Source organism: Ursus maritimus, assembly GCF_017311325.1.
Source record: "Ursus maritimus isolate PB19 chromosome X unlocalized genomic scaffold, ASM1731132v1 scaffold_X1, whole genome shotgun sequence".
Lineage (NCBI taxonomy): Eukaryota > Metazoa > Chordata > Mammalia > Carnivora > Ursidae > Ursus > Ursus maritimus.
The window spans coordinates 21,051,866-21,062,203 of record NW_024423319.1 but is presented as its reverse complement, the minus strand read 5'-3'; the positions used below and the strand labels follow the sequence as shown (position 1 = coordinate 21,062,203).

Sequence of the window (10,338 nt, the reverse complement as noted above, 5' to 3'; positions counted from 1 at the left end):
CCCCCCCCCCCCCCCCCCGCAATGGTCACCCTTGCTCCCTTGCTCGGTCTTCATTCCCCTTCCTCCGCTCTCTTTCTCTCCCTTCCCCCTTCCTCCTCTCCCCACCCACATCTCCAAGGAGATCTGCATGGATCTGCGGGTGGCTGTCTTGATGGGATAATGGAGCTCATGTAATCACAGCCCCTGACTAGCTCGGTGGGTGGTATCATCATAGAACAAAGACCCTGGTGATCTACCCAGGGTCATCTGTTTTTCTCAAGCTGTGTGCATTGTTTTCTTTCTCTTACCTTGTTTCCTACTGTGCTCGACCTTCAAAGTATGTATGAAAAGACATTCTAAGAGGCCAGACCTTACGGCAGCTCTTTGTCCTTTTTCCCAGGATGGAGACACTCCAAAAAAGACAGCCTCTGCCACCGTCACGGTTACCAACACGGCTATTGCCACTGCCACTGTCACTGCTACTGCCATTGTCACTGCCACTGTCACGGCCACCGCGACCGCCACTGCCACAGCCACTACCACAACCACTACCACAACCATCTCCACCATCACCTCTACCATCACTACTGGCCTCATGGACAGCAGTCACCTGGAGATGGCATCCTGGGCGGCCCTGCCCCTTCTGTCCAGCAGCACCACCAATGTCCGGAGACCCAAGCTCACTTTTGACGACTCGTATGTTGTCCCCAGATCATCATGGACATAGTGTGGGAGCGGTGCATGGGGGTGGGTGCAGGCAGGATGGCTTTTCTAGCACCATGCACATGCCACCCAAAGTAAGACCTCGGTGGCAGCCCCTCTTCCCCACGCACCCCCTGTCTGCACCGAGAAATGTCTTTGGCTCATTTAATCATGGAACTCTGGTACCATTTCCAAAGACAGGTGCTTAATTCTAGGTTGCTTTGGCCCCTTTCTTATCCGCGTCCTCCAGTTGAACAGTATGCTAGCAGCAGCTAGGTCCGTTGGGGTCCATGGAATGTTTGGACAATGGAAGGGTTGGGTTATTGATCCCAATGGGCCATGACACACTTCACATTGCACTTCCGGGCTCATAGCAAGGTTGGTTATTCTAGAACGGTAGCGTTCACCTGCCCTTTCGAAAGCATTGTATTGGAATGGATTTAGAGCAAAAGCATTTGTGGCTCTTCAGTCTTTCAGTGAAACGACGAAACTTTGGTTGCTGAAAGAGCCCATTTTGTCTCTTTAGGGTTCACAATGCTGATTATTACATGCAGGAAGCTAAGAAGCTGAAGCACAAAGCTGACGCACTGGTAGGTGTTTCCCTCGCGTGGCTTTCCTCTCAGGAAGGGATCAAACTAAGAAGTCCCTTTGCGAGTGGGCCCAACCTCCTCCCCGCTATGCTGCCGTAGGCTGCCCGGGGCTGCTTCGTTCCTTACACCAGCATTCCCAAGTTCTTGGCAGTGTGTTACCCTGCCCTCGTTCATGTTCTCACTCTTCTTCCCCTTGCCCTAACTTCCGAATGCCATGTACTATTGTTGGCTTTTGAGTGAATTTGAGATGACTTTTGAAACTGCCCTGGAGAAAGTGGGAGCTCCCACTGGTTCCAGTAAATCAGGACTGGTGTGGGCAGAGAGAAGGTTGTTGAGAGCTGGTCAAGTGGCCTCAAAAAATGGCTTTGGGAAACCCACGTACATGGAAAAAACACAGCTCCATGCTGCACTGATTACATGTTTCCAAGTGAGGCCCACAACGAGGCTAGGACCCTACACAGAGAAAGGACGTTCTGTCATCCAAGGTTCCGCAGACGCACGGCCCTGCAGCCTCCAACGGTCTTGGCCACCTAGACCAACGATGAGCTCAGCACGTTGAGTGGTCTTGATTGTTCCTCCTAACAGGGTCTCAACCACATGTTGCAGTTACTCGGGGAGCTGCTTTAAAATAAACCCGATGCCCAGGCCTCACCCCAGACAGGTGGAATCTGAGACAGGGAGCCAGGTATGGGTATTAACACTCCCCACTGCCCCCAGAGAAGAGCAGTGCCTCAATTCAGGGTCCTCACCTTTGACTGAACCCCAGCACAGTTAGAGGTATCAGTTCAACTCCATTATGTTAAAAAAAGAAAACCCAGCATCCTCCATCACGGCAGTGTGTACGTCTGGGACTTAGCTGGCCCACGGCGTTGGACAGTGGCGGGGCTGTACTAGCATACCACAGCAGCCCTTGCACTATGACCTGTGTCACCCTCAACTGCGTCTGCTGCTTCCCTTGCTGTCCTTTTCCCACCATGGTCCAAATTGCTCAGGTACTGTCTGCGGCTAACCTTCCTGTGGTGGGAGCTGTCCTTCGAAAGCTATTGTCCCCTGCTCCCCCCGACAAAAATGATGGGGCAGGCTGGTGCCTGCTCCACTGGAGATGCTGGGGAGACTGTGCCCGTGAGCATCGCATGCGTGGCCAGAGATTTGGAAGGCAGTGCTGCTGGCTTGGAGGCCAGTGGTTTGCTCTGCATGTCCTCCACTCTGCAGCACCACAGAAGGGCTCTGGAGTTGACCCTTCGAGATCGGGGCAAGGGAGCACATAAACGTCCCCTTGACAAGCTGGTCCGTGGGCTCATGGAGTGAGGCACCCTGTAGGAGAGATTTGGAAGAACTGAGAAAAATCAGAGCCACAGAGATACGTACATAGGATTAACAACCAACATCACTCTACCTTCCAAAGTCCTGTTCATGTGTACCCGCAAATCACTTTTGGTCTAAGCCATTTAGAAAATGCATTTTCATTTGGGGAGATGCCATCCCCCCATGGGGGCAAAAATCAGTTTGGGGGGGTAAAATAAAAAAGTCAGACATTGCAATGATGCGTGACCCTCTAGGCCACAGGACATGAAGAAATGCTGAGTATATTTTTGGTCTTTCTATTTTGGTGGAGGTGTGTGAAAAAAAATATCTCAAATAGCTCCCCCAGTGGCCAGGGGAAAGGTGGTGATGATGGAAACAAAGGTTGAGAAGCACTCATTTAGAGGAAGATATCTTTGCTAGGCTTATGTCTGTGCCAGAGTTGGAAGGCCCCCTGTAGTTCGAGCCCCTCGTTTTATGGATGGGAAAACCGAGGCCCAGGGTCTGACCTGACCTGACCAGTTGGCACTATGGCCACGTAATCTTCTCTCTGGACTTCAGTTTCCACTTTTGGAAGAGAGGTTTGGTCTGGGAGATCTTTAAGAAGCCTTCTATCTATGGGTTTGTGAACGAAAAGTCACTCTGAAAAATCAGAATGCAAACATTAATTTCCCCACAAGAGAGTCAGTCAGAGCCGGATTACCTAAGGAGATGATTGTGTGAGGCATGAGAAGACGGAGATCGTTTGCATACACACACGTAGATTTTGATAAAACCACTTGGCATTTGGTTGAAACCAATATTCTCCCACAGCAGCTTACAGTGAGGAAAGTGCAGAATTCCTGCAGTTTATAAAAGCTGCGGAACATTTACTGTAACGAGAGTCATTTACAACAGCGGTTCTGTAGGACCTGTAACTCATCATTTTATGGTTGTACTTAATCCTTTGCTAGAGACAGCTACTCTGCCATTTTGAGAATTGAAACCTTCACAGTTGCAAGAAAATATTTTGATAAAAGTATACAAGAAAATTAAAATAGCTAAATCTGCATTATATTGGTTCTTTTTACATAAAATTCTGTATTAGTGGAATTCTTACATCCAGCTATCAAAAATTGAAAACATTAAGTACTGTTATAAAAGACTCACTATAAAAGTGTCATATATAATATTCATTACACATAAAAAAGAAATCAGTATGTCTAAGTCAGTTTAATCGTGACCATTATCAGGGCTAAAACCTTTTGCAATAAAATTTTACTAAACTAAAATATTAAGTAGTGCTATATTTTTTGGCTTTTTGACACACTATTTCAGACCATCATTTACAATGAAAGTGATGTGATTATTGTCAACAGTCACACGGAAGCTTCACATTTTTCATGACAATAGCATCGATTTGTTACTCTTCCCCTGGGGGTGGGGTTGATGTGCGTGGGAAGACTGTACACGAAGTTGTCTGTGAGGCTTAGGAAAAGCAAGTTCTGTCCATAGGACATTACGGTGCCCAGTCTAGTCAATTCAGCGAATAGAAACTAGTCAAGGCACTGATCGGCATTCTGCTCTACCAAAAAGTAATTACAACAGCAACAGGACCACAAACACATGAGAATACCACCACCACCCGCGATACCGTGGCTGCATTTTTCTCTTCTGTAGCAGCCTCGGTATCATGACGATAGAACCTTAAATTGCTGTGTCACTGTCTTTATTTGAGGGAGAAAAGAGGCAATATCGTGTTGACGAGTCATCTTCCTGTTTCAGTTCGAGAAATTTGGCAAAGCCGTGAATTATGCCGACGCAGCCCTGTCCTTCACCGAATGCGGCAATGCGATGGAACGCGACCCTCTGGAAGCCAAGTCTCCGTATACCATGTACTCCGAGACCGTGGAGCTCCTCAGGTTAATGGCCTTTCTGCAGCCGTCTTCCTAAGCTCATTTCAGTCATAATTAGAAGCTACTATGTTTTTTAAAAATATCATTTCCTCCTACTAATGGTTTGTCCTACGCATCTTCTTCTTAGAAGTCATCATAATTAGTTCTTGCCATTTTATTAATGTCATGGAAAATTTATAATTGATGGACACTGCTTTTATAAATTATCCCCTTCAGAGGTTATAATGTGAGTGTTATAATTTGCAATATTCATAAAATTAAAATGGAAATGTAGTGGGTGGAAGTAAAGTATAATAATTTCACCATTTGCCATTGACACTTGTCTTTTCAAAGTGCAGTTTTATAATTCAAGGAAGGTGGCGCTATGGGGATTTCTGTTATAAACCATGTTTTCTCAGAATTTCCGCCTCGGTTATTAAAAAGGAGGGGCCGCTGTTCTGACACAAAGTTGGCGTTGAGGGCCGCAGGTGTGCAGTGAACTTCCCCTGTGTCTGTAATTTCAGGGAAACAGACAAGGTGGTGAGAGGGGGAGGGGTAAAGATCAGAGGATGAGACTAGGAGCCGTATATTAACTGCACAGATTGTCGGTCTCATTTGCATTTGAAATGAAATTTCCTGGCCTGCCGTTGGTCTTGGTGGAGTAGAATTTGTGAGTAATCAGAAAAATTCCTGGAAGCAGGGGAAAGAGAAGAAATCCCACTGTTGTATTTTCCAGTAACGTGCAGATATTTGTAAAATAATTGACTCCACCTCTGAAGAGTGGAAGAGCACCATCATTTGCTGGATGGACTAAATAATTGCTTTTGTTTGAATGAGCAGTTCCTCACCTGATAGTCCTTTCTATCCCGGTCACCTCTGGCTCGATTAATTGATAATGCCAGGCATAGTTTTTACTATGTTGCCTGTGTCTGTATAAACTGTTACAAATCCGAGGCCCTTGTAATTAAACCTTCAGACAAACATTGGACACATTTAGCATGCGTATTTTCCCAGCAAAGCCTTCCAAAAGATCAAAAGAATGCAAAGTATTATAAAGGGGGGGGGACTGTGCTTGCATAGAATCAGAAGAGGAAGTTAAAGCCACAAAAGTAGGGGGATTATGAGGAAAGCAGCCTCACTTTGCCAGGCCAGGCAGCCACCTTTGGCTTTCCTCTGTTCACAGAAGCATATAAAGTATCTATCTCTCAGACTTACTTTATGCTCTGTGAAAGCCACCAGCGCCATTCTGTAGCTTTTAACGGGAAATTGATTTCTCAGTGTATTGGAGGCTGCCAGTGATTTTCAAAGATGCACAAGATGAAAATTCTGGCAAAAATTAAAAATTGAGGGGCAGCATTAGTGTACAAACACAGAACATTCATGTTCTCCATCCATCCAAACATGCAAACTTTTTAAAAAGGCACTTTTTAAATTAATAAGAAAACAGAAAAATTCTAATACCTAGTGTTAATACACACACACACGCACGCAAAATAATGGTGACCTAGGCCTCACCTTTGCTGGTGGTGGGAATGGAAATTGATCATTGTAAATTGAGGGCAATTTGGCATTGTGGAGGAAAACCTTTACAAACGAGCATTCATATCTTTTCAGCCAGTAATTCAACTTCTGGAAATGTGAATTTCCTGTACTGAAGAAAATAATTGTAAGAGTAGAGCGAGTTATCTGTATGGTGTTCAGTTTGGCGTATATTATAGCACACAATTAGAAGCAAACCAAATAATCAATCATAGAAGAGTAAGTAATTACACTGTAGTACACTCAACAGAATTCTTTGCAGCCAGTGAATTGCAGCAACGATGGAGACTATGTAGCTGCAGAATTATATACACGCTACATTTCTGACCATGAAAAGCATGTTTCTGCCTGTGGACCAAGCTGGAAGGGAAAGAAGATCAGAGCTGCAGTAGGGTGAGATGATGGGTGTTTCCCATCTCTCTGTATTTTTTTTTTCTTCTTCATTTGCTTTTAGGAAAACACAAGCTCTCTTAAAGATACAAAAGCAGAGCATCATATTTCGTTTCTGGTAAAAATGCAATGTGAGCTTTTGAGTAACATTTATTCCCATTAGAAAACACCTCTTTTTCCATAATTATTTACTGTGGAGAATATACGGACGTTCACTTTAGAGTTAGTAGTTTGAAACTATCTTAATTGTAGATTCCCGTGCAATTGTAAGAAATGATCGGGAAAGTTCCTGTTGCTCCGCACCCAGTTTCCCCCAACAGTATCACAAACAGGACAGTGCCATTGATAAAATTCATGGACTTTATTCAGAGCTTTACATGCACCCCTTTGTGTGCCCTCTCTCTATATGTACAGTTTTTGCATTTTCTGTAAAGCGTGTGTGGGTATATATATATATATTTTTTTTTTTTTGAGACAATTTCAGTTCGAAATAAAATGGGCTAAAGCAACTAGGTCTTCTGGTCCATTGAAACAACTAAAGTTCTATGCTCCACTCACTTCAAAAGTGGTTGCAATTAGAAGGTGGCTGTAATATGAACATAGTTTTTAATGGCATAATATGGTGGTGGAGAGATTTTTACTACTCACTGACAGTATGCTGGCCACAGAGAGCCCAGTTTTCTTCCTTCAAGTAATTATAGTGGCTCTAAGCCCTGGGAATCTGCAGTCGAAATGTATTTGCGCAAACAAGTGGGGCATCACAATGACTTGACATTTCAGCGACCCAACTGTCAAAGACAGTTTGATTTATTACATAATAAAAATCCTTTTCCTTCATATGGCAACAACAGAAGGGACCCACATCAAATGCACAGGTCCTTTTGCTGGACAATGTTCCCTCAACAGAAGTGGAGCCATAACCAGGAGAGGGGGTGCCCGGTCTTGGGCGTGGGCAAGCCCCGGGGCACCAGTGTTCTGGGGAGGCTGTTGAAAATGGGGAGTCCATGGTGCAGGCTCTCCATCAGCTTCTCATAAATGAGAACAAGGCCAGGCTGCCTGCACATTCCAACTTCCTTGTGCCGCGCTGAGCTCCATTACTTACTCCCCCACAGGTACCTATGAAATTGCATTAAAGCTCAGACAATGATTTTATGCAATGAATTGATTTTCAAGAGTCTAAATGCCCAGAATGGGATGTGCTCAGCTAGAAGAAAAAAAAAAAAAGAGAGAACTGCTCAACCTTTGATCACCCCAGTGTGGAATAGTAACAATTAAAGAGAATGGAAAGACAAAATATACAAGCACCATAAATTAAGGGCGATTAGACCTTCAAATGCTGTGAAATTGACCTTCCTCTTAAAAAAACAAAACCACTTTCTATAGGAATATATTCAAAACCTGAGCCATTAGAAAAGACCTTTTTAACTGTGTGATTGTGGGCTCCCCGTGCCCATGTCAGACATAGTTGTGTATTATTTACCTCGTCTGTCGTAAACTCGATGGAGACTGACATCTGTGGCCGCCTCTCACTGCAAACCAGTAACGCGGGTTAGCTAGAGCTGTCCTAGAGACAGTCTTTTGCCAGCATGGGGTTTTTTTTTTTGGCGGGGGGGGGGGTAAGATTGTATTTAACTTCCAATTAGTTAACACAGTGTTCTCTTAGGTTAGGGTGTAGGATGTAGTGATTCAGCACTTAACACATCACCTGTGCTCATCACAAGTGTGCTCCTTAATCCCCACCACCTATTCTCCCCCGGCCCCGCCCCCCTCCCCTCTGGTCACCATCGGTGTGTTCTCTAGAGTTAAGAGTCTGTTTCTTAATTTGTCTCTTTTTTTCTCGCTTTGCTTGTTTGTTTTGTTTCTTAAATTCCACATATGAGGGAAATCCTGCGGCATTTGTCTTCCTCTGACTGACTTCACTCAGCATGATACGCTCTAGCTCCATCTGCGTCGTTGCCGATGGCGAGCTTTTGTTCTGTTCGAGCCTCACTAGCGGTCGTCCCACAGCACTGTCCTGGACGGTGGGCTCCGGAGTTAGCTGACCTCTCCAGGGCTGAGTTCTGTACGTCACTCTTGGATCATCGCTTTGCACGTGTTTCCAGGAAAGCGTCCTCCTGCCCACGTGGCCTGCTTTGTCCTCCCACCCAGAGCAAATGGGGCACTAAGGCATTCGGGCCATGGGAATAGCAATGACTTCTGGACTTTCTGAGGGGTCACATGGATGGCACTCGAGCTTGTCCTTTCTCTTTGAAGGTATGCGATGAGACTGAAGAACTTTGCGAGCCCCTTGGCTTCGGACGGGGACAAAAAGCTGGCCGTATTATGGTAAGTCTCCTGGAGGCTATGAAGAAGCCGCTGAAATGTCACAGAAGGATTTGAGAACTCCAGATCGACTTAAGCTGCTTACCCCAGATCATTATTCTTGTTTTCCATTAAACTATTAAAGGATAACTAATGGATTTCTTCAGTCGCTGACTAAACATTTACTCTCCTAATTTATACCCTTATCAAGATGGGATTTTAATGCTCACCCCTTCTCTTTGAGAAATGTTTCTTGTTTTACTTCTGTTCCTCAGGAACCGTAGGGGAGGGGGCGCACACTGTGAATCAGCATTTCGTTGCCAGGGTGTAGCTCTCCCAGGGCACGGGCATTAACATAACCCTCTCCTCCTCGCCCCAGCTACAGATGTTTATCGCTTCTCTACTTGCGGATGTTCAAGCTGAAGAAGGACCATGCTATGAAGTACTCCAGATCACTGATGGAATATTTTAAGGTAATCCTTACTTTGTATAATTTATAAGTACTGGGTGAATACAATCACTAATGAGACATGGCAAGCATGTTATTAAATGTCAAGGTTGTTGCTGCCACGGGCTTCATCTCCGTCATCCCAGCCGGCCATGGCCCTCCCTCCTCTCCCTCCTCCGGAGCTCAGCAGAGAGCTCAGGTTTGGTTTGATTCCAGGAACAGAAGGTGCAGTAGTGCAATCCCCTGATTATCTTCTGGACTGACCAAATGGCCCTTGGTATCTTCCCGGTTGCAGTCAGGGGAATGATACCTTCTTCCCCCCCCCCCTGCACCGTGGGGACCCACCAGGGGACACAGACTGACTGTGGCTGTGGCCAGTCTCCTGTGAAGGCAGCAGCCAGTCCAGAAATTTCTCAACAGTGGGGGAAGTCACTGCGGGCACCCTGGGCGCTGGGGGGATAGCCATTGCCATAGGAGCCCTTCGGCCATGGGCAGTGTCGGGGTATGGTGGTTGCCCTCTAAAACAACTGATCGAAAAATAAATTGAAAAAATAAAATAAAATAAAATACACTACAATAAAACAACGGATTGCTCTGCTTACCAAAAAAACTAGCACACAAACAACAAACAAACAAATAAATAAATAAATCCATGGTCTAGGCAACTGGAGATTTTAATTTGCAAACAAGAAAGAAAGAAAGAAAGAAAGAGATTAATTTCAACTGTAAAAAGAATGCCAAAATTTGGGAACGAGCCCAGATGAAAACTGCAAGCCACTGAAGGGTCACAGGCTTGATGGTCTGTGAAGCTTCTGCTTCATTTGCCCCCCCCCCAGCACTGGTCATGATTTAGATTTGAGAAGGCTCAAGGCTCCTGTTGGTCAGGTCTTAAAGGAAAAGGATGATTAGTTGTTTATTATTATTATTATTATTATTATTATTATTATTATTATTATCATCTCTGCCAAGTGCTTGAGACTGCTTGACTGAATTGCACCAAAGCAGTTGTCTGAAATGAATCAAACCATGACCCTCGCATTGGTCTCCCAGACACCGTGAGCGGCAGTGCACAGCTGCATGAGGACGCCGACTGGGCTGGGAAAAAGAGCACGTTCGCCAGCTCTTCGTGGTGTGGCCACGATGCCATAAAGCTGGTGCTCCTGTCGGTGACGTGTCAAATACAACAGCTGCCCATCCTCCGCTATGTCAACGG

General features: G+C 45.3%; 1 protein-coding gene across 1 annotated transcript in view; it reads left to right on the top strand.

The window, feature by feature from the left end:
- The window catches only part of AFF2 (AF4/FMR2 family member 2), a gene marked incomplete at its 5' end in the record, with an annotated part of 301,462 nt that overhangs the window by 277,979 nt on the left and 13,145 nt on the right, over positions 1-10,338 (top strand). The window contains 3 exons of the mRNA XM_040628214.1: positions 4,338-4,474; positions 8,630-8,701; positions 9,057-9,150. Of these exons, the coding sequence (XP_040484148.1) occupies positions 4,338-4,474; positions 8,630-8,701; positions 9,057-9,150 (303 nt within the window). The remainder of the gene's footprint in view (positions 1-4,337; positions 4,475-8,629; positions 8,702-9,056; positions 9,151-10,338) is intronic.